Raw genomic sequence first — 25767 nt, 5'->3', positions numbered from 1 at the left:
TTTTTTAACAATTGTTCTCTCAGTTGCTGCTGGCAATCTCAGAGTACTAATGTTGTCAACCATTCATTGTAAGGTCGAACTTCATTTGAAGCATAACTTGTTTTTGTTGTCTTATCTCAGCAGAAAGCACTTCATTAACAATGGCTTATAATGAGCAAATTAATGAACCATTTGAATAATGAACAATTCAAGAGAACCAAGATGACAACAGGAAGAAATGCTAATTTGTGTGTTATACAAAATGACACAAACACTGCCATATCTACAAGACTGTGCTCACTTAACAAGTGGTCCTCAAAAGGGCCACTGTAGACCATTACAGTACTGTAGTGTATAGCACACCACAGTCTAGGAACAGCTCAAAGTACTTAAAGGTTTTCCAAATTCTCCCAATACAATATTGCCTGTAATTTCAGCTGCAGGACATCTCTGCAGGAGGTTCTCAAGCCCAACCATCTTCAGGTGCTTCATCAATGACCTTCCCTCCATCAGAAAGTCAGAAGTGGGGTTTGTACAATGTTCAGCCCATTTGCCACTACTCAGATACTGTACAGTCCACATCAGGATTCCTGATGAAGTGCTTATGCCCAAAACATCGATTTTCCTGCTCCTTGGATGCTGCCTGACCTGCTTGCTTTTCCAGCACTACACTCTCGACCATGTTCAAATGCAGCAAGCCCTAGATAATGGCAACATTCATGCCACATAATTTCCAGCCAATGACCATCTCCAACAAGAGTGAATTATAATAGTCAACCCTTGACGTTCAATGGCATTACCATTGTTCAGTCCTCAACTATCCTCCTGGTGGTTACTGTTGACCAGAAACTGAACTGAACTAGCTATATAAATACTGTGGCTACTAGAGCAGGTGAGAGATTAGGAATTCTGCACGAAGTAACGCACTTCACTTCCTGATGCCCCACTGCCCAGCATCTGCAAGGCATAAATTAGGAGGGTGATTGAATACTCCCCACTTGCCCGGTTTGGTCCAGGTCCTACCGTCCTCACTCCTTCCAACACTGATGCACATTGGCAGCACCAGTGATGATGCACTGCAGTAACTGACCAAGGCTCCTCCAACAGCACTTTCAAAGCCATAATCTCTGCCATCTGGAAGGAAAAGGACAGCCAATGCATTGGAACAGCTCCACCTGTATGTCCCTCTCTGAGTTACATGCCATCCAGATTTGGGCTTACATCATCGTTCCGTCACTGTTATGAGGTCAAAATCCTGGAACTCCCTCCCTAACAGCACCATGAGTGTTCCTACACTGCAAGGACTGCAGTGATTCAAGAGGGCAGCTTACCACTGCCTCCTGCAGGGCAGCTAGGGATGGGCGATAAATGTAAGCCTAGCCAGCAACACCCACATCCCGTGAGCAAAAACAAAAAGGGCAAAAGCCTTCTTATGGGTTTGAGTTCCTACAGCCGTGTGGAAGTTAAGTAGGACCATCCCAGTGACATTAACACAGATCAGCAGCAACACTGTGCGAGGCAGATATACATTTAACAATGATGTTCATGCAAAACTATGTTGTGCAGGACAACATTAAATGTGGAAACTGTATGCTTGAGAGCTCCTCAATTATTTAGTCAATGGTTTAAGGATGATCTGATAGACTAAACTTGCTCAATTTGCCATGTTACTAATTCTCAAGTGTTTTAGATAAACTGGATTCATGACTCCAGGGCTTCTGATTATTCTTTGTCCTCTCAATTGATGTAATGCTGGATGACTGCTTGCATTTAGTGTTACATTATTGCATAATCTTATAGGAAAGTGAGATCATTTCAATCCAATTTTCTGCAGGTTTCTCCGTTTTATAAGAAAGTTCCTGGATTTCAGCAGTTGCTGATTAAACACTTCAGGTGATTAAAATTCAATTGATTGATTCATTCATCATCAATGTCTGACACTGAGAGTTCTTTTCCCTTCTATTGAGTGCAAAATTGGTACTTACCAGAATTTCTAACATTACTGTATTGCCTTTCCTCCATCATTAATACTGTCTATTAATGCCTCCATCATTAGTAGTCTAGAGCATTAGCGAACATTGTCTATGTTTCGGGTATTGTGTTCCCTGTGATAAGTGTTATCTGTGGACTTTGTGTGTGTCCAGCTCCAGCTCTTGTCTTATTCACCATCTTGTTTCCACAGGGCAGGAAGCGTATTGATTGAGTTTGACGTTGTCTTCATTGCAAAGGATATCCGAGGTTATCTGCTGGACCCAAGTTCGATCATCAATATTACTGGACTGAATGATGTGATTGCTGATGGGTTTGAGATTGGTGGAGCTCAGGTATTGAGAGTATATGTTTCAGGTAACTGTCACCTAATTCCTGTACGAAGCATACCTTCTCTAAACACATACACACAGTCAGACACATAATTAGACACACTCCTATCTTGCCTTCTATGATTAGGATAACTCCCCTTATCTCCCCTCATACAGCACCTTTCCCTTAAGTCCTCCTCCTCTTTTCAAGCTTCTTGAGTTTAGAAGATCAAGGGGTGGAGTGGGGTGGGGTGAGGGGTGGTGGTGGGGAATCAAAATTAACTGAAATGATTGAAGAATTTAACAAAGTAGATACAGACAGACGTACTCCTCTGGTTTGTGACAGGATGCAAAGAAGCATTGCCTTAAATATTGGATTTAGGTCTTTTTTGGATAATGTTAAGAAATATTTTTTCCACACAGCATAGTGGAATTTTGGGATTTTTCTTCCTAAAATTCTTTGGATTCTGTCGAATTCTGTGGGGTTAATTAATACCGTACTTTCGAAATGGAGTTCAAAAGCTTTTTGTTGTTTAAGTGATTAAGGATGACAAAGCAAAGGTAGGGATAGGTAGATTTAAGATACTGATGAGACAGGATGTAGTTGTCAATGTGATTGACTTTTAACTCCCCTCAAAGCAGTTCAGGGACAATTAGGATATGGTGTCGCTGGTAAGCCATTCCTATGAAAGAATAAAACCAAGGATGTACCTGATTTGCAGAACATGCTGGAAGTGCAGATTTATCTCACTGGATGAGCTGCATAGCGTCTTCCTGTTACCTCATTGTTATGCAATTCCTACTCTGGGGAGCTGGAAAGCTCCACTGGATCTTAGTCAGTTAGAGCTAGCATCTTGGGAAAATAGGGAGAAATGGACTGGAATGATGAATGAATTGGATTGTTTTACTCTTTTTTTTGTCTCTATCTACAGAGGGTTTCATTGCTTTATGTGGTCAGGTTTTTTCCTGCCAAACTGGGTTCCAGTGTATTCATACTGACAGAAGGAATGTGACCTGCACCTCCCTTTGCCACACTGATTACTGCAAAAACAGCGGCATCTGCACTCACACCCGGGGCCAGGAGCCCATGTGCCAGTAAGTAACACATTTGTGCGTTCACCTGGAGTGATTGTTGGCTTTCGTATGGACAGCAAACTGAAAACAACATTGTGCCAGCAGCGATCTGACTAACACTCAAGTAAAGGAACAAAAATAGGCATTTAACTCCTTACCTGTTCACCATTCAAATAGATTATGACTGATCTGGAACTCAGCTCAGTATTCCGGCCTTTGCCTTATGTGCTTGAATACTTTCTGTTTAACAAAAGATTTTATTAATTTCTGTTTTAAAGTTAATTAATCTAACATCAATTGCTATTTGTTAAACAGCATTCCAAACTTCTACTGCCTTTTGCATTTAGAATTTCCCAAAAGGTCTACCTCCTACTATTTAGGCTGTGCCCTCAGCCCTAGACTCCCCAACTCATCAAAATGTCTTATCCCAATCTACCCTAAATACTTTGAAAACCTTGTGACAGGATGCAAACAAGCATTGCCTTAAAAGTTGGATCTAGGCCTTATTTAGAAATGTTTTTTCACACAGAAAAGTGGAATTTTGGGACGCTTCTTCCTAAAATCTCTTAACTTTCTAAGTTCAAGACTGTGCAACAGTGGTTTGTTTAATCTATCTCATAGTTAACCTTTTGAGTCCCAATATCATTGTAATAAATCTAGTAAATCATGAATAGGAAGGGGTTTGGGAAGAGATTAGGTCTTCAAATTCAAAGCAAATATTTTTAAGTCTAAACATTTCTTCCCATCACTTGATTGGTTCACTTTCTTTGCTCGCTCCCTCCCTCACAGGTTCAGTTAACTTCAGGGTTTTTTTCAATCGATCTAGTCGTATCCCTGATGCAGACTCATTGTGAATCCTAGCCACTTAAATAGGATGCAAAATCATAACAGAATCAGGCCAGCTCTCAGAACTGTTACCCAATGGAATATACTTCTTCCCATTAATATGCATTGTGCAGAATCTCAATGACCCCAGACTCTTCCCACTGACTCTCACTGCACAGAATTCCAGCAGGCCAAACCTTATTCCAGAAGGGTTAGAAGGGAGAAGAATCAAAGCAGTAACAACTCTGAGTAAGGAATAAGATAGAGTACAAATTATTGAGATTCTTGGCGGTGAGTGAATGGGTAAGTACTTGGTTCTTTGAGTCTCTGTAAATGGATGTAATCTATCCCTTGGTCCATTTAACAAGAGGAATATGTTTTTGGGTGATGTGGTGGGATAACTGGGTTCCAATGCATGCATCTCCGATAATACATTCTGGAAGCTCAGAGCATAAAATTGTTCTGGTGCAGAAGAAGGCTATTTAGCCCATCATCTCTTCCCTGGCTCTCCAAATGAGCAAAGTGACTTAGTGCCAACCTATTGTCTTACATATTGTTTTCATTTACATAAATATCCATTGCCCTTTTAAATGCCTTGATTAAACCTGCCTCCACCATGCATTAGGCAGTGCAATCTAGAGCCTAACTACTTGCTATGTGAAAGGGCTTTTTTTTCCCAGACTGCATTTACAACTTGAACTCAGATTTTCTGAGCACAAAAGGTGGTTGGCATTACTGCAGTGCATTGAGGAAGTTAAGAGTTTTATGGATAGCAAAATGTTTCAGGATGTGTTCACCCCCTATGGAATAAACTCGGGGGGAAATGGACTGAGTGACCAGCTGGCGGAAAGTGCAGGAATTCCCTGGAGTGCGGTACGGTCAAACCAGAGTTCAGTGTTGACGACCAGCAATGATGATGACACCTTGGGACGTATAGTCAGAAAACAATCTGTGGCACTTTGTGAGATTTGGCTCATAAGGAAGTGAGCACTGTGGTTTCTGCCAGGGTTTCAGATAGTTGGAAGATAGTCACTTCTGTAACCGCAAGAGTGAGTTCCAACATATTCTCCTTGGTGCCAGCCTAAAGGCGATTGCAGAATTTGGAAAAGGATATAAAAATGGCAGAGAGAGAATGAGAAACAGTTTTGGGAATATGAAAGGGAACCCTATCATTTTTCAAAATGTATACAGTGTAAGTTGTAAAACCATAGTTAAAGGACAGTGGGGCTGATTAGAGGCCAAAATGGAAAGCTTCATGTGAAAGCAGAGGACATGACTGAGATATAGAGTCATTGAGTTATACAGGACAGAAACAGACCTTTCAGTCCAACTGGTCCATGCCGGCCAGATATCCAAAGCTAATCTAGTCCCATTTACCAGCATTTGGCCCATATCCTCCTAAACCCTTCCTATTCATATACCAATCCAGAAGGCTTTTAAATGTTGTAATTGTGCCAGCCTCCACCACCACCTCTGGCAGCTCATTCCATGCATGCACTGCCCTCTGCGTGAAAATGTTACCCCCTCAGGTCTTTTTTAATCTTTCCCTTCTTACTTTAAACCTATGCCCTCTAGTTTGGACTCCCCTATCATGGGAAAAAGACCTTAGCTATTTACTCTATCCATGCCCCTCATGATTTTATAAACCTCTAAAAGGTCACCCCTCAACCTCCGATGCTCCAGAGCAAAACGCCCCAGCCTATTCAGCCTCTTCCTATAGCTCAAACTCACTAATCCTGGCAACATTCTTGTAAATCTTTTCTGAACCTTTTCAAATTTGGTAACAGCTTTCCTATAGCAGGAAATATGGAAGAAATACTAATGCAGCGGTTTTTATGGAAGAAGATGGTGTTGCTGGGTAATAGATAGGTAGGATAAAAATGGAAAGAGATGTTGAGTGCTTTGGCGTCGCTCAAAGTTAACATTTGACTCAGCCTGGATGGGGATGTATTGGAGTTGCTCTGGGAAGCTAGGGTGGATACAGCAGAAGTTCTGATCATATTCTTTCAATCCTCCTTGAATGAGTGTAGTGACAGAGAATCGTCAGATAACAAATAATCCCCCCGTTTTCAAGAAAGGGGAGAAAAGTAAAGCTGTTAACTGTAGTCCAGTCAGTTAAATATTGGTGATGGACAAATCAATACAAAATCATTATTGAGGTCAAAATTAATTCTCATTTGGAGAAGCATGTGTTAATAAGAACTGTTCATAAAAGTATGCTTTTTAAAATGAAATTAACTGAATGCGATTAACTGAATTTAAATTTGTTGAAGGTGGTGCAGTAGTTACACATAGGGGCTTTTAAAGGGAAGGTGGTAATTTGGGTGTTTATTTGGCTAAGAGATACAGGGCAGATAGTGGTGGTGAACAAATGTGTATTTAGGTGGAGTAAAGAATGCAGTAGTTAATATACACACTGCACCAGTGACCCAGGTTCGATTCCAGCCTTGGGTAACTGTGTGGAATTTGCACACTCTCACTGTGACTGCGTGGGTTTCCTCTCACAGTCCAAAAATGTGCAGGTTAGGGGGATTTATCGGTCATCTACTTGTGGAACCACAGGAGATGGGAGAGATTCCAAGTGAATGTTTCACGTCAGTTTTTACTGTAAAGAAAAATATGGAGACGGGGGAGCTTGGGGAAATAAATATTGATGTTTTGAAAACAGGCCACATTACAGAAGAGGAAATGCTGCAGGTCTTAAAAACCAAAGAAGTGGTTAAATCTCTGGGACCTGATTGGGTGTATTCCAGGATGTTGTGGGAAGCTAGGGAAGAAATTGTGAGGCCCCTAGCAGTGATCTTTATATCATCTACAACCATGGGTGAGGTGCCAGTGGTCTGGAGAATGGCTAATGTTGTGCCTTTATTTAAGAAGGGCTGTAAGGAGAAGACTGGAAACTATAGACCAGTGAGTATGACATCAGTGCTGGGTAGGTTGTTGGAGGGACTCTGAGAGATAGGATTTACATGCAATTGGAAAGGTAAGGACTGATTAGGGATAGTCAGCCTGGCTTTGTGCATGGGAAATCATGTCTTTCAAACTTGATTGAGTTTTTTGAGAATGTAACCACAAAGATAGATGAAGGGAGAGCAGTAGACATTGTCTACATGGGCTTAATAAAGCCTTTTGGTAGACTGATCAGTACAATTAGATCACATGGGATTCAGGGAAAGCTTGCCAATTGGATACAAAATTGGCTTGACAGTAGGAGACAAAGGGTGATAGTGGAGGGTCATTTTTTGGGACTGGACCAGCGGTGTTCTGCAAGGATCAAAGCTAGGTCCACTATTGTTTGTCCTTTTGATTACTAATTAAGATGAAAATTTAGCAGGCATTGTTAGTAAGTTTGCAGATGATGCAAAAATTGGTGCTACAATGAAGGAAGTTACCCATGATTACAAATGACTTGGAGATGCCGGTGTTGGAATGGATGGACAAAGTTAAAAATCACACAACACCAGGTTATAGTCCAACAGTTTTATTTGGAAGCACTAGCATTCAGAGCGCCGCTCTCCACAACCACCTGATGAAGGAGCAGTGCTCTGAAAGCTTGTGCTTCCAAATTAAACTGTTGGACTATAACCTGATGTTGTGTGATTTTGAACCATGATTAGAAAGGAATCTTGATCATTTAGGCTAATGGGCTGAGGAATGGCAGATGGAGTTTAATTTGGATAAATGCATTTTGGTAAAACGAAGAAAGACAAGACTTATACAGTTAATGGTAGGGCCCTGGGTAGTGTTGTCGGACAGAGAGACCTAGGGGCTCATGTATATAGTTCTTTGAAAGTTGCATCATAGTTAGACAGGGTGGTTGAGAAGGCATTTAGTATGCTTGCCTTCATTGCTCATACCAATGAGTATGATGTCATGTTGCGATTGGTGAGATCAGTTTTGGAATACTTTGTACAGTTCTGGTTTCCCTATTACAGGAAGGATAGTATTAAATTAGAGAGGGTTCAGAAAAGATTTACCAGGATATTGCTGGGACTGGAGGGTTTGAGTTATAAGGTGAAACTGGATATAATGGGACATTTTTCACTGGAATATAGGCAGTTGATGGGTGACCTGATAGAAGTTTATAAAATCATGAGGGGCATAAATAAGGTGAATAGCAAAGTTTTTTTTTCCCTGGAGTAGGGGAGTTCAAAGCAAGGGGGCATATTTTTAAGGTGAGAGGAGAAAGATTTAAAAGGGACCCGAGGGGCAACCTTTTCACCTAGAGGATGGTTCATATGTGGTATGAACTGGAAGAGGAAGTGATGGATCCAGGTACAATTATAGCATTTAAAAGGCATTTGGATAAGTACATGAACCAGAAAGGTTTGGAGGGATATGGAGCAAACAGAGGCAAGAGAGACTAAGTTTAGTTTGGGAAACTTGGTTGGCATGGATGAGTTGGACTGAAGGGCCTGTTTCTGTGATGTATGACTGTAAATTGTCTTGTAGTCCAGGATTGTGCAGGCTAAGTGGGTTAGCTATGGTAAATGTAGGGGCATGAAGATAGGGTGGAGGGGTGGAATGCTGTTCAGAGGGTCAGACTTGGGCTAAAGGCCTCTTTCCGCAATGTAGGGAATATGTGATACATGACCTAGCTTTGGTATAGGGAGTACAATTTAAAATTTGCAGACAATACAAAACTTGGCATTGTTGTCTGTCTGCATACTCCTGAAGTCTGCGATTAACTTCACTATTCATAACATTGCTAATTTATGCATGAACGTGAAAGTGCAGCTTAAGGTGGTTAAATGACGTCCTTTGAGAGAAAGAACATGGCAGGCATGTAAGGGTGCATATTGAGCAATTCCTAATGGTTGCAAATCAGCTGACAAGACAGCTGTATAAGTGTATGGGAAACTTGGCTGGCTTTATAGGGTCATTCGAAAGAAAAATAAAGACATCATTCCAAATCTTTCTAGGTTTTGGAAGAGGCTGTACAGGCTGGGGCTGTTTTCCCTAGAGCGTCAGAGGCTGAGGGGTGACCTTATAGAGGTTTATAAAATCATGAGGGGCATGGTTAGGATAAATAGACAAGGTCTTTCCCCTCGAGTGGGAGAGTCCAGAACGAGAGGGCATAGGTTTAGGGTGAGAGGGAAAAGATATAAAAGAAACCTAAGGGACAACCTTTTCACACAGAGGGTGGTACGGGTATGGAATGAACTGCCAGAGGATGTGGTGGAGGCTGGTACAATTGCAACATTTAAAAGGCATCTGGATGGATATATGAATAGGAAGGGTTTAGAGGGATATGGGCCAAGTGCTGGCAAATGGGACTGGATTATTTTAGGCTATCTGGTTGGCATGGGTGAGTTGGACCAAAGGGCCTGATTCCATGCTGTACATCTCTAAGACTCTAAATCATTGATTAGGCCTCAGCTCGAGTATAGTGTAACATTCTGGGCATTACAGTTTAGAAAGCATGTCAAGACCTGAGAGAGAAGGTTTATCTGGATGATACCAGAGATGAGGTACTTCAGTTATGGGGAGAGTTTGGAGAAGGTGGCATTGTTTTCCATTGAGCAGATTAGATTTATAGGGGAGACCCAATAGAGGGTTAATAGAGGGAGGAAGGGAAATGGTTTAATGTGGTTACCACATAGATGGTGTTACCAAATAGCACTTACTCATCAATATCCTGCTCAATATTGCTCAGTTTGGTTCTCCAGGATCACTTGGCCCAAATCCTCACTACGATCTTGGTCCAGAGGTGAGATGGGTGTAACTGCTTTTAACACCAAGGCTAGAATTGAATTAAATGTACATCAAATAAGCCAAATAAAATTCAAGTCAACAGGAATGAGGGAAACCATTCGATCGACTGATGCCCTAACTAGTATAAAGGAACGTGGTTGTGGTTGTGGTTGTAATTGTGATTATGATTGTGGTTGTAGTTATGATTGTGGTTGTGGAGGCCAATCGTTCTCAGCCCACCAGCTGTACAAAAAGGTTCTCAGGGCAGTCGTCTTGGCTCGAAATATTTCTCATCTCTTTCAGGAAACATGTACCTTCCAAGTGAGAATATCTCTGAATATTGCACAATTTTGAGTTCTATTTACAACTCCTCAGATAATGTGGCAATCTGTGATATTACTATCTGGACAACATCAGGCTTGGGCTGATGAGTGACAAGTAGCATTCACAACATACAAAAGCTAGGAAATGACATCTCCAACTAGAGATAGCCCAGCCAGCTATTGTTGGCACCTAATTACCATGTTGACATTACCGTCGTCAAATCCCCCACAATCAAGATCACAATTAATGAGCCATTCACATTACCTGTACCACAGTAACCAGATTTAGAACAGAATAGAATAGCCTTTATTTTCATGTGCACTCAAATGATTGCTGTGAAAAGTTTGTAATGTCGCTACTTTGGCACCATCTTTGGTACAGACTACCTAGGTACAGATATGATTTGGACGTGCTGGTGTTGGACTGGGGTGTACAAAGGTAAAAATCACACAACACCAGGTTATAGTCCAACAGGTTTATTTGGAAGCACTAGCTTTTGGAACACTGCTCCTTCATCAGGTGGTTGATGAAGGAGCGGCGCTCCGAAAGCTAGTGCTTCCAAATAAGCCTGTTGGACTATAACCTGGTGTTGTGTGATTTTAACTAGGTACAGATATTTTGTGTTGGTTACAGAATTGAAAGGGTAAAAAGATAGTCTAGCATAGGAATACAACGTTTTAAAAAGTACTTGAATTATTCAAAGTCCAGATGAGAATAAAAAGTATCTTTCAAAAATACTAAAGTTACAGTCCTTTTCACTGAGTCTGTGTCCAATGGACTTCAGAACACGAGGCCTCACTGCCTCCCGCTCCTGGCTCCGGCCTGCAACTCACCTCCAGGACTTGGATTGCCTCCTGTCCCGGGACTCGCCTCCGGGACTGGTCTCCCAGGCCCACCCGGGCTCAGATTCAGAATAATGTCTTTGTTTTTCGATCCAATGATCCTACAAAGCCAGCCAATATATATACAATAGCTACAAGAATAGGTCAGAGGCTGGAAATTCTCTAGTGAGTGCTTCATTCCTGATTCCCCAAAATCTGTTTACCGAAAAGGCAAATTTCAGCTGGAACACACCCTGCTTGCTGCACCTCCGACAACACCAGATCAAAGCAGTTTATTTGGTTACAATACCATCCATGACTTTAAACATTTACTCCCTCCAGTACAAGCACAATATAACTGTCCTGTGTACCATTTGCAAGATGCACTGCAGCAACTCGCACAACTTTTCAACAGCACCTTCAAGTGTCCTGACTGCTAGAAGGACAAGGGCAGCATGTGGATGGAACAGCATTAATATACCATCATTCCTTTTGGGACATAATTCTGCAATCGCCTACCACCACCTCATCAAGGCAATTAGTGGTGGGGACAAAAGGCTGGCTTCGTCAAATCTCATTAACAAATATTTTTGAGAAAAATTGGTAAAAGAACTTGAGAAGAAATTTTTCACAGGTTGTTATGAAATGGAATGTAATATCTGAAAGGGTGATAGAAACAGTTTTGAAAGAACTTTCAAATAAGGACATTTGAAAACTAATTTGGGGGATTCAAGGGAAATGCTTTGTGAGACTTAGTAGGAAAGCCTTTTCAGAGCTGGCGCAAGCAAGATGGACTGAAGTAGTTTACTTTTGTTAGCTATTGCTATAAGAATCCATGAAGCCACCTATATGAAGAATAATTACACTTTATTGCAGGTGCCCTGTTGGCATGGATTACTGGTTCATGGGTCCCAGATGTGACCACAGGATGACTCGGCAGAGCTTGATTGGAATAGTGTTTGGTGTCATACTCAGTGTCCTGTTGGTCATGACAGCTGTTGCAGTCGTCGTCCTGAGGAGGTTCAAGATCTTGTTGATTGAAGCTAAAATCGATCAGACAAAGAGCAGGTAAGCTATTGCCTTTTGCAGTTGGTCTCACATCTGTAAGGTGAGTTTGCACCAATTTTTGAGACGGGTGTGTGGCTTATGGTGGGATGGGATGTGCAGAGAGATCTGTGACCAACCTCTGGGTTCAAAAATCCATATTTGTTAGATGGGGTCTGTCAGGCTGAATACAGAGGAATCACGATTAACTGGCATTCGATTAACCGAATTTCAGGTTATCCGAACAAGATCGCAAGGTCCTGAAGCTTGACTAACTACGTTATCCGGCACTTGATTATTCGGCATTTGATTAACTGCACAAAATACTCCCTGCCCGTGTCCTTCGGATAATGGAGGTTCCTCTGTATTCTGTGTTATAAATACTGTTCACACATTTTAACAGGGACTGCCATGATATGCACTAATTCATGAGAGCAGGGATGTAATTTCGATCCATGGACCTCCCCAAGACCATGGTATTACCCAAGTGACTCCTGTAGGCAACTCTCTTAACTACTGCTCTCAAAACTATGCTCTCAGCATATAGGATGATTCCCTGATGATCTTACTTCCTCTGGTTTGAAACACTGCCAGCTAAAACATCTCTGAGATCAAAGGTAATGAATTTAATTAGCATAGAAATTAAATCAAAAACCATGTTAAAATGGAGAGGTAGCTATATGGGATCTCTGAGTATGAAAAAATGACAATAATAGGAAACATACAGCAAGCATTCATTAATCATTAGGATCTGACCTGCTTCTTGCTGGAGCATAGACAGGTCTGATTTATAAGGTGTGAGAACTGCTTCATCTGCTGCACCTCTGAAGGTTAATTTGAACCAACATGTTGTGCAAATTGCTTCATTAATATGCATGGTTTATTGGCCTTTCTGCCTCGTGGCTATATCCTTGTTAGTTTGTGCTGTTCAGACAGATTTAAAGAACTGGGTTTTCTAAATAGATTTATTCTTTGTCAAATTACCTCATACCACAAGAAGCAGCAGCATAAAGGATACAAGACACTGCCTTCCTACTGTTCCTATTCTTCTCCCTGTTTGTCGTTTCCCAACTCTGTCAGATCCTGTCTTTCTTCCTCACTATATTCCTCATTACACCTTATGAGGCCATTCATCCTGACTTCTTCATGCTGGCTGCCTTTAAGAAAATCTCACCTAGTCCTCTTCCATTGCCCTTATCTCAAAGATTTGCATTATATTTTCAGGTGCATCTCTAATTTATTTCTGAAAGCCACAGACTGTGACATTAAATTTCCATATGCTAACCACTCACTGCCTAATACTACTTCCTCATGTCAATTGTTTTTGTCACCAGTCAGCTTAAATTGGTATGCTACCTATAGCAACAGTTTCTATTTTAGTCTTTGAACACCTCTATCAAATCTTCTCTTAACCTTCTTTTCTCAAAGGAATAAAACCATTGCTTCTCCAATATATCCACCAAACCGTATCCCTGGAACCACTGGCAGAACGTTTCTTTCCACCCTCTCTAAAGACTTCACACCCTACCTAAAGTGTCCATAATTGGAAGTGTCATTCCAGCTGAGGCTGAGCCCTGTGTTTTATAAAGATTAATCTGAACTTCCTTGCTTTTGTAATTGATGCCTGTACTTATAAAATCCAGGATTCTGTACGCCTTTTCAAACACTTCTTCAACCTGCCCTGCCACTTGCAATGGTTTGAATGCATATACATTGAATTACACAGACCTCTTTTCTTCCTACCTAAATGTAACACCTCACACCTCTCTGTGTTAAGTTTCATCTGCCACATGTCTGCCCACTCCACTCAGTGCGAATTGAGATGGAATGGGCTCCAGAGAGCTCAACACTCCACACAGAAAGCATGAAGATTCCAAGTTCTATCTCCGCTATCTCAGTCAGGGAATAAGAATTAGACTTTTCTATGACTTATTTGGATGAGGGCGGGGGAGAGGAGCAGACAGTGGGGAGAAGAACCAGGAATTATGGATGAATATTCATGAACAGAAAAAGAATCCGAAAGACTGCAGCTGAGTTACAGAGAGTACACATGGGTTAATAACAAGTACACAAGCTCTGCCGGGGATAATGACCAGGGTTCCTCCTGACTCAAGCATTTCTTCATCTCCTTCTTTCCTGAGCAACATTTCCTCAGCTGCTAGTCTCAAACCTTTGGTTTTAGTTATGACGCCCAGCATTGCATTACTGAGAGCTGGAGGAATTCCACGCCTGCCCTAGAAATAGGTTAGGTAAAAACAATGACTGCAGATGCTGGAAACCAGATTCTGGATCAGTGGTGCTGGAAGAGCACAGCAATTCAGGCAGTATCCGAGGACAGGCAAAATCGACGTTTCGGGCAAAAGCCCTTCGTGGCAATCTAGTCTTTGATCCCAACCTCCTTTCTTGCTCTTCTTCCCCACTTCTACTCTGTCCCTTGCCTTGTCCTATCATCTCCATTCCTTCCTTTCACTGACCCCCACCCCTCTCCTCTTCTTCTGGCAGTGTCATAAATAGATGAAAGAATAGATCTTTCAGCTGCTGACTCATTTTCAACATTTTCTGAATCTCTCCAACTCTGCTTTCCATTGCTATAGATGTCAACATGCTGAGGAAAGTTTCCTAGGTCCTGGCCACTGTCCAGTACTCTGTACAAATGGCTGATGAATATTGGGTAAACTTGAGACAGTGAAATTACCCATGTACACAATGAGTTCAGCTACAAATATATTAGGTGACAGGACTTTATCACAAGATGGTTGTATCCTGTTTATTTTGAAGTGTGAACAAACATACAAGGAGCAGAGTGGCACGGTGGCTCAGTGCCAGAGACCCCAGATTTGATTCCACCCTCGGATGACTGTCTGTGTGGAGTTTGCACGTTCTCCCAGTATCCGCGTGGGTTTCCTTCGGGTGCTCTTATTTTCTCGCACGGACCTAAGATGTGCAGGTGAGGTGAATTGGCCATGCTAAATTGCCCATAGTGTGTGGAGATGTGCAGGTTAGGTGGATTATCTATGGGAAATGCCAGGTTACAGGAATAGATTGGGGCAGGCTGGATCTGTGTTGGATGTTCTTTAGAGGGTCGGTGTGAACTTGATGGGCCAAATGGCCTGTTTCCACACTGTAGAGATTCTATGATGATTCAATGAGTGAGTAATTCAGCCCTTTGAACCCGTTCTCCTGTTCAATAAGGTAATGACTGATCTGATTGTGACCTCAAAACTATGTTCCTGCCTGATACCCTGCCACACCCCATGCTTAGAATCTATCTACCTCTGCCTTAAACAAATTCAAGGACTGATCTTCCACCATCTTTCAGGAAAAGACTTGCAAAGACTCTGAGATAAAAGATGTTGCCTGATCTCTCTTTCAAATGGGTGATCCCTAATTTGTAAACAGTAACCCCTAGTTCTAGGTTATCCTGTAAGAGGAACATCCTCTCCCCATTTACCCTGTCAATACTAATCAAAGCACTTCTTATGAGTGTGTATAAGTTGAGATCCCAATACCAATCCCTATGGCACATGACTCACTACATCTTATCAACCTAAAAAATATTTATGCACACTGTCTGCTTTCTATTGGCCAGCCAATCCTCTATGTCTACATCGATACCAATATTTTATCCCCTCCACCAAGAGCATTTATTTTCCACAATAGCCTTTGCCACTTTATTTATTGCCTTCTGGAAGTCTAAATTTGTACATGAATCTCTCCTCTTTATCCACAGTATATAGCACCATCTTAAATAATTCTAATCGATTGATTAAACATGATTTCCTTTTCACAAAACCTGCTGACTCTGCTGGATTACCTTGATCTAAGTGCCTTGTTTTAAACTTTATTATTAGCTTCTAACATTTTCCCCAATGTCAGATAAGCTAACTGGCCCAGCAGTTTCCTGCTTTTTGTCCCCCTCCCTTTTTTGGTAAAGGTATTACATTTGCAACTTACAATAGGACTGTCCTTGAATCAAGGAAATTTTTGAAAATTAAAACCAATGCACCAATTATCTCACTAGCCATTTATTTTATGACCTAGGATAAAGCTCACTAGGACCTAGGCACTTGTCAGCCTATATTTCCAACAACTTACTCAGTACCATTTCTTCAGTGCTTGTGATTTTCTCATGTTCCTCCCTCACTTCTATTCCCTGAGTTATTCCTGCTTCTGGGATGTTAGTTTTGTCCTCTATAGTGAAGACCAATGCAAAAGATCTGTTCACTTAATCTGATCTTTCCTTATTTTATATTATTAGTTCTCTCGTCTCACTTTCTGTAGAACTAACACTCAGTTTGCTAACTTTTAAAAATATTTGTAAAAACACTGTATTTATATTTCTGGCCAGCTTTGTCTCGTACTGCAGTGTTTCCCACTTGTTTTTTGGTTGTTCTTTGCTGTTTCTTATATTCTACCCAAAATCTTGACCCGTCTTTGCACTGCTATATGGCTTTTCTTTTAATTTGGTATCTTTAACATTTCTCATTAACAATGAATGGACCTGTTCCTTGAAATATTTCTTACGCAATGGATAATTTGAAAAAGTACTACAAAATATTCCCTAACATTTCTGTCTGTCGATCTATGCTTTAACCTCATTTACTTCCTTATCTTAGTTGAGCCAACTCTGTTTTCATGCTATCATTATTGCCCTGATAGAGATATTTTAAAAGTGCTTTGGATCCACTCCCCTCTCTCTCAAATAGAATGTAAAATTCAATCCATAGTACAGTTGTTGTTAGTACCGCCAACTACATTCTAGTTTTATGAATTTAGGTCATCCCTCTCTATTGTATTCATACCATAATTAACTAACAGAGCTATCCTGCCTCCTTTTTCTAGTTCAATGTACTGCACCCTTCAAGATTCAGGTTCCATTCCATATCGTTCTGCACCTATGTCTCTGTAATAGCTATCAGGTTATACTGATTTTTTTTATTTGCTTTTAGCTTCCTAAACAAAACATATGAACTATGTGCATTCAAAGACAGAACCTTTAGTTTTAACCTTTTATTCCTTTTGTAAATTCTAGTCTTAGTGTTGGTTAGTCTTAGTCTGTTTATCATTTCCTGTATCAATATCACTCCCTTTAGCCTGGATGCATTACTCTGATTATCCATGTAAACCAAATTTAATCCCATGTTCTCACTATTTAATTTAAAATCCCCTCATGAAAACCTCTCTAATTGATGTGGGTGGCATCCCACATTTGGCTACATTGTTCTCGGCTCAGTCAAGTTCAGTTCTGCCACAGCTATGTCCCAATTGTTAAAACAAGTGTGAGATTTGACAATTCTATCAGGTTTCCGTCACCACATATTCTCAAATCTGAAATAAGATTAGCTTGGGACGTTGTCATTTAACAATGCTATTTTACAGCTGAGCAGAGTAGTTATGTATAAATTAAGGTGTGTTGGTGGAAATGAATATTTATTTCAAGTTATGCAGCTGCTGAAACTCTACAAGTCCTTTAAGATAGTAAAAATTCAACAATAAAAAGGAAAATTTAAGACAAAGAAGCCCCAGAGAGTTGGAGAGAAACAAAGACATGCACAGCAGCACCAGATCAAACCAACATCATATCCTTTGGATGACAGTGCAGTGGGAGTGTGTACACATTTATTTATTAAATTTATGTAGGAGTCTGCCTGGCTGTGTTGTTCAGAATAATGGCCTGAGCTATCTGATTCTCAGTTTTGCTGAGATTTATTTGGAACCGGTCTCCATGCCCTATTCCAAGAATTGAAGGCAAAGACACAAACTGTCATGAATATGGCTCAGCATTTATATGAACATGAACAGAGAATGAGCCAAGGACCCACCTTCAGGCAGAACAATGAGTAATTTGAGATACACGCATTTAAGATCTATCTGAGTCATTGTCTCAGTGTCAATTTTTTTTTTCAGTTTTTCCTCTTCTCCCTCTGAAACCAGTCAGAAGGAGAAAATGGTCCTTGGAGGTTACAATTATAATTCCATACTAAAAATTATCTGTGATCCAATTCTCTCTCATAATAGCATCTGCGACTCAGGACTGACTTGTAGGCAGAAACATAGTTTGAACTGTCTGGTATGACAGGGTACAGGTGAACAGTTTCAACCCAAGTACTGAATAACCTCACTCAGTACAGTTTAGGGAAGGAATGTTGTAACCTTTGTAATTTTCCCTCTCCAGTTACAAGCGCTTCAGTCAGTTTGATGATTTCTCCAGTCAATACCACTCACAGTCCTGGCTCAACTACTCAGTCAGTTCTTTGAACAATCCTGGCTTCAGTAATTCTGATGAACTAGTCCACCTGCAGATGTTGGACAGCAGTTACCATTCTTGTCATGAGGAGTCTCTGACTGGTATCCACAGCAGCTGGAGGACAACTCCACATGGTCACTTCAGGCACAGGTAAAGATCAGTAGAAAGAAAACAATTCTGCCATTCCTTATTTTAAATTTAAGGTAAATACTCAGATTCAAGCCCAGACTGCTGTGTCAAAGTCACACTCTGGTGCCCTGATTCTCCAAAAATAAAGACAGACAGATGTATGTTTTTATACTGGGCCTTTCACAACTCAGGACATTCCAAGATGCTTCACAACAGAAATACATTTGAAATGTAGTTAATTTTAATGTAGAAAAGGTAGACTAAATGTTTCATTCATCTTTCGTGAGATGTGGGGATTTCTGGTAAGGCCAGCATTAGTCTCCTTTAGTTGCCTCAAACTGAATGGCCATTTTGGAGCACAATTTAGAGCCAATCACTTTGTTATGGGTCTCAAGTCACAAGGTGGCCAGACCAGGTAAGGATGAGATTCCCTTCCCCAGATGTTGTTTTTACAACAATAGTTGCATTGTCACCTTCATTTATTATTTGAATTTAAATCACATCAGCTGCCCAACCCCTACCACCTCCAAGTGCATTCGCTCAGGTCTCTATTACTAGTTTGTTGATATTGCCAATGAACATTACTTGATGTCAAAGATCTCAGCAGGAGTTCCACAGGGTCGTGTCCTCAGCCCAAACATCTTCATGTGAAGGAGGGAAGATTACTGGTGATGCAGCTGGTCAGAAGTGGGATTTGCTAATAGAGATGTTAAAAATTGTACCATGTTCCAACACCAAACATATCAAAGCAGCTTGTGTTCATATACAGCAAAAACTGGACATCATCCAGATTTGGGCTGACACGGAACAAGTAACATTTACATCCCACAGTGTGGGGCAATGATCAACTAAAATTCTGTCTTGTTAAAGTGGTTGACAGAAAAATATTGCCTCAGTAATAGAAATAACACCACTGCTCATCTTTAATACAACATATCATAGTTTATTCACCTGACAACATTTCCAACAGTACAACACTTCCTTAGTTAGCACTGGAGCATCACTTGGAATTGAATTCAAAGTCTTATGGCTCAGAAGCTAAACTGTGAGCCCTATGCAGAGTCCTACCCCTCTTAAATGCCACAGTGTAGCCTCGTAGGTGGATTCCTGAAATTGGGCCCTTCAAATGCTTATGACTTAACATAAAAAAAAGTTTTTATGGTCAACAATCAGGACTATGACAACGTCCGGGTCAATTTTGAAGTTGTTTCCAAAATACAGTTAACTGGTCGATTTGGGAAGATTGGATATTATTTCAGCATTTGTGGCAGAATGAGATTTAGATGGTGATCAGGGGTGGGGGACAAAAAGTGTTTCCTCACCTCAGCAGACCAGCCCATGCAGTCTCTTCAGTATTATCAAAGGAACCAAAGTTGCTTGTTGTTTTAACCTTTATTTTATTAAGCCCCTTGAGAGCAGAGTGCAGTTACACAGATTTCACTAAATAATTGTCAGTTCCACCCACTTAACCTTATTAAAATAAACACGACAATGGCAGGGAGGACCAATGACTTATGATGGACAGTCTCTGCTGCAATCTACACAACCTAAACTCTCAGCAAATGGTTACTCCCTACTCAACTTCTTTGTGAGATGAGGCCCAACCCAAGCTAAGACCAGACTCCATGAAGCCTTAGTGGTTAGGGAATAAATAGTGGAGGTATAAAAGATTGAGAGATGTGGGGAAGGAACAGAGGGAGTTGTTACAGAAAGTCAGCCCACATTTCCATACCTGATCACAGCTCCACTGGGAAATGTGCATAGAGACGTTAATGAAGGGGAGACGATAACCATTCAGAACCTGAGATACCCAACAACTAGCTGCTAGTTCAACTCGGACATTTCAGTAGTGCAGCGACTGATCATTCATAGTATTTGGTTTTTTTTTGATACTTTTAGTTTACAAAACAATTTGGACATCAGTATCAACAGCATCAATGAGCTTGCTGGGGACTCTGGGAAAGACAGTGATTTATCCATTTACAGCTGGCCTACAGATCCTCTCCAGTGGTCACCCTTTCCAATCTTGTACCAGCTGAGCAGGGACAAGCCTGTAAGTATCTGAGTTTGATTCAGTTCTTTCCCTATTTAATTCATTTGACATTACTCCTCATCAGCCTGGTTCCAGATCACCAGCAGGAATTGGTATCTACAAATGCTTTGGGATCTTTCCTTCCTGCAAGATGGTACCATGGATCCTACATAGACTTTAGTGCCCAATCTCCATGTCAGTGTACTTACTCAAATGCAAATACCACACACAAATCCAAAGCAGAAATTCATCAGTTCAAGAGAATGGACTGATCCTCCCCCACTGGAGTAAAATTATTTGTACAACTCAGAACCAGTGAGATGTGCTATGCAAATAATTGCTAAACAAACTACATGCTCAATCCCAATTTTCAACTTACTTTCGTTCATGGAAAAGTCAATTATACCTTTTGCTAAAACATACTTACTTAATGTGTGTGTGTATAAATGATTTGGATGTGAATATTGCTGATGACACCAAAATTGATGATGTAGTGAATAGCTAAAAAAGGTTACCTCAGAGTACAATGGGATCTTAATCAGATGGGTCAATAGGCTGAGGAGTGGTAAATAGTGTTTAGATGAGTGAGGTGCACTGCATTTTTGAAAGGCAAATCAGGGCAAGACTTATACACTTAATGGTAAAGTCCTGGGGAACATTGCCAAACAAAAAGACCTTAGTGTACAGGTTAATAGTTCCTTGAAAGAGTTGCAGGTAGATAGGATAGTGAAGGTAATGTTTGCTTTCTTCAGTGGCCAGTGCACTGTGTTAAAGAGTTGAGGGGTCATGGTGCAGCTGTACAGGATATTCGTGGGACCGCTTCTGCATGCGATTCTGGTTTCCCTACTATAGGAAGGATTTGTGAAAGTTGAAAGGGTGCAGAAAAGATTTAAGAATATTGCCAGGGTTGGAGGGCTTGAGCTCTCGATAGGGGCTGAGAGTGGCCTTTATAGAAGCTTATAAAATCATGAGGGGCATGGATAGAGTGAATAGACAATGTCTTTTCCCTGGGGTAGAGGAGTCCAAAACTGGAGCACATAGGTTTACAGTGAAAGGGGAAAGATTTAAAAGGGACCTCAAGTGGCAACTTCTTGTGGAGGATGTTGAGTGTTTGGAATGAGCTGCCAGAGGTAGTAGTGAAGGTTGGTACATTTAACAGGCATTTGGATGGGTATATTAATAGGAAGTAGGTGAAAGTGAGGACTGTAGATGTTGGAGATTAGAGTAGAGAGTGTGTGGTGCTGGAAAAGTACAGCAGGTCAGGCAGCACAGGCCCAGCACCCCACACTCAACTTATACTTGGCCCAGTTCTCTTATGTTTAGGGGATATGGGCCAAACACAACTAGATTTATTTAGAATATCTGGTTGGCATGGATGAGTTGGACCGAAGGGTCTGTTTCCATGCTGCACATCTCTGAGTAGTACTGGGCAATGTGAAGTTGCTGATAAAATATTTGTTTAAAACTCTTTGATGTTGGCTGAATTGACCAGCTTGTTAAAATGACTATTTATCACCGGGAAGGTGGCATGACTAAGGGACATTGTTTGCCTGAACTGGACTCAAGCCAGGAAAAATAATTGGAGCAAAATCAAAGAATACAGTACAGAAGAGATCCTTCAGCCCTCAAGTCTGTACCACCAAAAATACACTACTACCTACCCAGTTCACTTTCCCACACTGAAACCTTAGCCTTGAACATTTGAAAAGGTTGAGGTTACCCACTTCAGTTACCCTCCCAGACTGTGCATTTCAAATATCTGTCACCACCCAGCTGCAAGTGCCTACTCTTGTTCTTGACCCTTCAATTAAAGAGAACAGCTGCCTTCTATCCACCCTATCCATGCCCCTCACAATCTTATACCTCTATCTGCTTTAAAGAAAGCAACCTGAGCATTTTCAGCCTCTCTTCTCAGCTGAAATGTTGGTAAATATCCTGTACGTCCCTAGTGTAATCATACCCTTCCTATGGTGTGGTTACCATATTCACACACTATTCCAGCTAGGGCTTAACCAAAGTTCTGTACAGCTTCCAACATGACCTTTCTGCCTCGACTCAAAGGAAGCATCACAAATGCCTTAACTTGCCTATTAACCTACCCTGACACCTTCAGGGATCTGTGGATAAGCACCATTGTTCTGCTAAGCCTCCTAGTGTCCTGTCATTCATTGGAAGAAATAACAACACAAAGGGAATACTCAAAGTCCATCACCTCACATGTACAGGGTTACATTCCATCTGCAACTTATCTGCCCAATCCATTTATATCCTTCTGCAACCTGAGACCTGTCAACCAGCCAATCTTTGTGTGATCTGCAAACTTGTCATTCTCCCCTCCACAACATTCTCAACCACATCATTCATGAATATCACAAATAAGGCACCAAGCATTGATCTCTTGGTATGCCATTGGCCTCCAGTCACACAAACAAACAGCTTTCTGCCATTAAGCTAATTTGGATCCATCTAAAAGAAAAAAGGGGGAAAATTAACCACAGGATAGCATAATTATAGAACAGAATTTAGGAGGAATTTCTTTACACTGTTGAGAATTTGAAATGAGAAAGATTGCATTATTCATTTGGTCTGAATGATTTTGTTTGTGCGCTGCAGATTCTACATACAACAAAAATCATGTGACTTCTTTGTTGCAGTTTACAGCTCAGAGACCTCGTTCATACTGTGAAGGAATGGAACTAGTAAGCTTGGAAAAAAACTGGACAGCATGAAAACATGAGAAAGTCATCCTTTTCCTGAAGGTCAGGAACGTTTTCCTCTACTTGGATTGAGAGCAGTACATGAATCACCAGATTATCTTTTTTCCATGTTATTGTACTGCCCCACGCAAAAACAATCAGCCTTCCACTTGGCTTTGGAGTTTTAACGTCACTCTGGAGAGTGCAAGCTTCCTGTGGAACCGGGTTACAACAGCAGATTAAAACAACATGCCATCTGCTAATTGCACTCTGACCTCAGACCTGTGCTGAACAACGAGCCCTTTTGCTTTGCAATATACAGGCGACAAGACAGTGTGTTGAGGGGTGCAAGCTGAAAGAACATGCAGAGCTTTGAACTTAGACTGAAATACTACAAAAGGAGACAACCATTGTACAGAAATAACAGAACTGAAGGGATATAAATGCTGAGCAGCCAAAAAAAGTCATGATTTATTAATATTTGAAGTAACTTCATAATTCAACACAACCAAATTATACATTTTACAATCACATTCTATTTGTAAACAGTTAAAAAGCCACTGACTTGTTTGCATCTTTCAACAGACAGTTATAATGAAGGCAATGAAATGGTGGCATTGTCTGCAGTGTTAAAATTGTGTCCTGGTTTCTCTGCTCTCTGTACAAGCACAAATGAATACATTTAGTGGCAAAAAACAAAACAAAAAAAGTGTAAAGTAATTTGTTTTCTGTAGGACTCTTATATGCAAATTTTTACATTAAAAACGCCCTCTTACAGATGAACGGTATGATTCTGTAAACCACCAGAGCTGGTTACAGTATGCATAGTTACAGATCTCAGCCAGTTTCTCTTTTTAAGTACAACAGTCATTGGACAGTCACAATAGCAAAATACATTTAGCCACTCAATAATGGGAATATAAAGGAGGGAAAAAATAAAATATATATACTACGACATATCACGTTCACTCACTATAAAAAGACAGCAATTTCAAAGCAATGACTGGAAACTCCAGCTTGAAGCAGTTTAACTTGGCAAAAAAAAAGTAACTTTTACAGAGCAGTTTAATTCAGTGCTAAAGTTGGGGAATTCCTACACAAATCTACCAGGAGTTTCTACTGTGTCAGAGGCGGGGAGGGGGGGAACTATTTCCTGAGAACCATGCTCTCTCTCGTTTCAGGATATAGAGGAATAGAAAAAAAAAGAACATGGTCAAAACACTGTTCAATATTCCCAGAGATAGAACATCTTCATCCGCAATTTTTTTTTAATTTTTAATTTTTTTTAAATTTTTTTTTCATTTTTATGAATGATGGAAGAGTAAACATTTCCCCTCGAAAGTCTGTAAACAAGAGGGCACGACCAGGGCACCTCCAAAAAAAAAAAATGAAAGCTCTATTGAAAGTGCTGTACCCTCCTGGCTTGCAGGGTGGGGTTGCAAGTCACAGCTGCTGCCCACAGTGTCACACTGTAGAGATTAAATTCTTTAGGTTTTCATTTTATCATATTAAAACGTTTTCAAAAGAAACAAGTTGGTGCAATACTTTTTGAAACTGCAAAGTCAGTATGATAACTTGACCTTGCTCTACAATACCACATTAAGTACATGTCAAGGCATATTAAAGAGCACACTTTGTCCGTTTTTTTCCTTGCTAAAAGAACATCCTTGAGTAAACATTTACACTTGAACTACCCTCTCCCCCCCCACCCCGCCCTATTGCCAATTGGACAGGGAGACAGTACTCAGTGCAGATTAACAGCTCACGCTCCCATCAGCCAACTCAAAGTTTTGGAATTTAAGGAACAAACATGATGAGTGCACACAAACTAGCTCATTTGAAGCAGTTTCTTTTCTTTTAAATGGATAGCACTATCTGGAAGTATAAATATATACTTTTCACATTTTTTTTTAACTATTGGCCTGCATGATTCAAGTATTAAAACTGATATGTTCTGGGCTAAAAGAAAGTGGAAATAAAGGTGCAGAACGGAACATTTCCACAGGTGACCCCTTTTTCCCCATTTCTCTCACGTTGTAGGTGAAAAGTCCGATTAGTGCTGCTTTTCATGTAGAGGTCACAGTTTGAGTCATGAGTAAAGTTCAGATGGACTCTCCACTTCCAAGGTGGTCAACAGGGAGGAAAGCATTGATGGGGGAGGGGCTGCCGATTCCCCGCGTGTCATTGCTGCTTGGGGTTCCCCACAGGCTTGTGGAATAATTGGGGGTACCCCAGAGTGAAGTGCCATGGAGGTCTCCACTACCTGTTCCAGACAACCCAGCACCATTCCAGTGATTGAGATCATTGCGATTTGAGAATGGGTGGGAACTTTCAATGGATGCGATACGGTTCTGGCTGGATCCCAGAGATTGCCAGCCCAGAGAGGGGGTCAGCGACTGGCCTTGTGCAAAGAAGCGATTAATCTCGTCTTCACTGGCAAACTCAGCAAGAATGGTAGTGTTCCCTAAAACACACCTGTAAGCCAAAGAGAAACAAAGTCAATTGCAGTTAACAATCTATCCTCATATAACAATTTGAAAGGTAAAAAAAAACATGGGGACTAGGGGAAAAATATTGGATTTATTATTAAGCAGAGTTGAGT

The 25767-nt window shown here is 40.9% G+C and overlaps 2 protein-coding genes across 17 annotated transcripts in view; one reads left to right on the top strand and one right to left on the bottom strand.

The window, feature by feature from the left end:
• vap (vascular associated protein) overlaps positions 1-23944 on the top strand; it is a 40167-nt gene extending 16223 nt beyond the window's left edge. Inside the window, exons 5-11 of one of the 7 annotated variants that reach the window (XM_087997769.1) lie at positions 1814-1872; positions 2162-2325; positions 3212-3374; positions 11894-12085; positions 18237-18458; positions 20337-20490; positions 23124-23944. In XM_087997769.1, coding sequence (XP_087853895.1) covers positions 1814-1872; positions 2162-2325; positions 3212-3374; positions 11894-12085; positions 18237-18458; positions 20337-20490; positions 23124-23198 — 1029 coding nt within the window. In that variant the 3' untranslated portion in view covers positions 23199-23944. Of the gene's footprint in view, positions 1-1813; positions 1873-2161; positions 2326-3211; positions 3375-11893; positions 12086-18236; positions 18459-20336; positions 20491-23123 lie in introns of those variants that run through there. The other 6 variants (XM_087997770.1, XR_015760560.1, XR_015760561.1 and 3 more) reach the window with 6 other exon arrangements.
• The window catches only part of tnrc6a (trinucleotide repeat containing adaptor 6A), a 172456-nt gene continuing 170298 nt past the window's right edge, over positions 23610-25767 (bottom strand). For all 10 annotated transcript variants that reach the window (XM_043711717.2, XM_043711718.2, XM_043711716.2 and 7 more), the window contains one exon: positions 23610-25640. In XM_043711717.2, the coding sequence (XP_043567652.2) occupies positions 25268-25640 (373 nt within the window). In that variant the 3' untranslated portion in view covers positions 23610-25267. The remainder of the gene's footprint in view (positions 25641-25767) is intronic.

Source organism: Chiloscyllium plagiosum, unplaced genomic scaffold (assembly GCF_037043375.1).
Source record: "Chiloscyllium plagiosum isolate Xiang-an unplaced genomic scaffold, Cpla_swu_hap1 HiC_scaffold_20, whole genome shotgun sequence".
NCBI classification, from domain to species: Eukaryota; Metazoa; Chordata; class Chondrichthyes; order Orectolobiformes; family Hemiscylliidae; genus Chiloscyllium; species Chiloscyllium plagiosum.
Note: the sequence above shows the minus strand (reverse complement) of the source record. Positions and strands in the feature narration are given on the sequence as shown.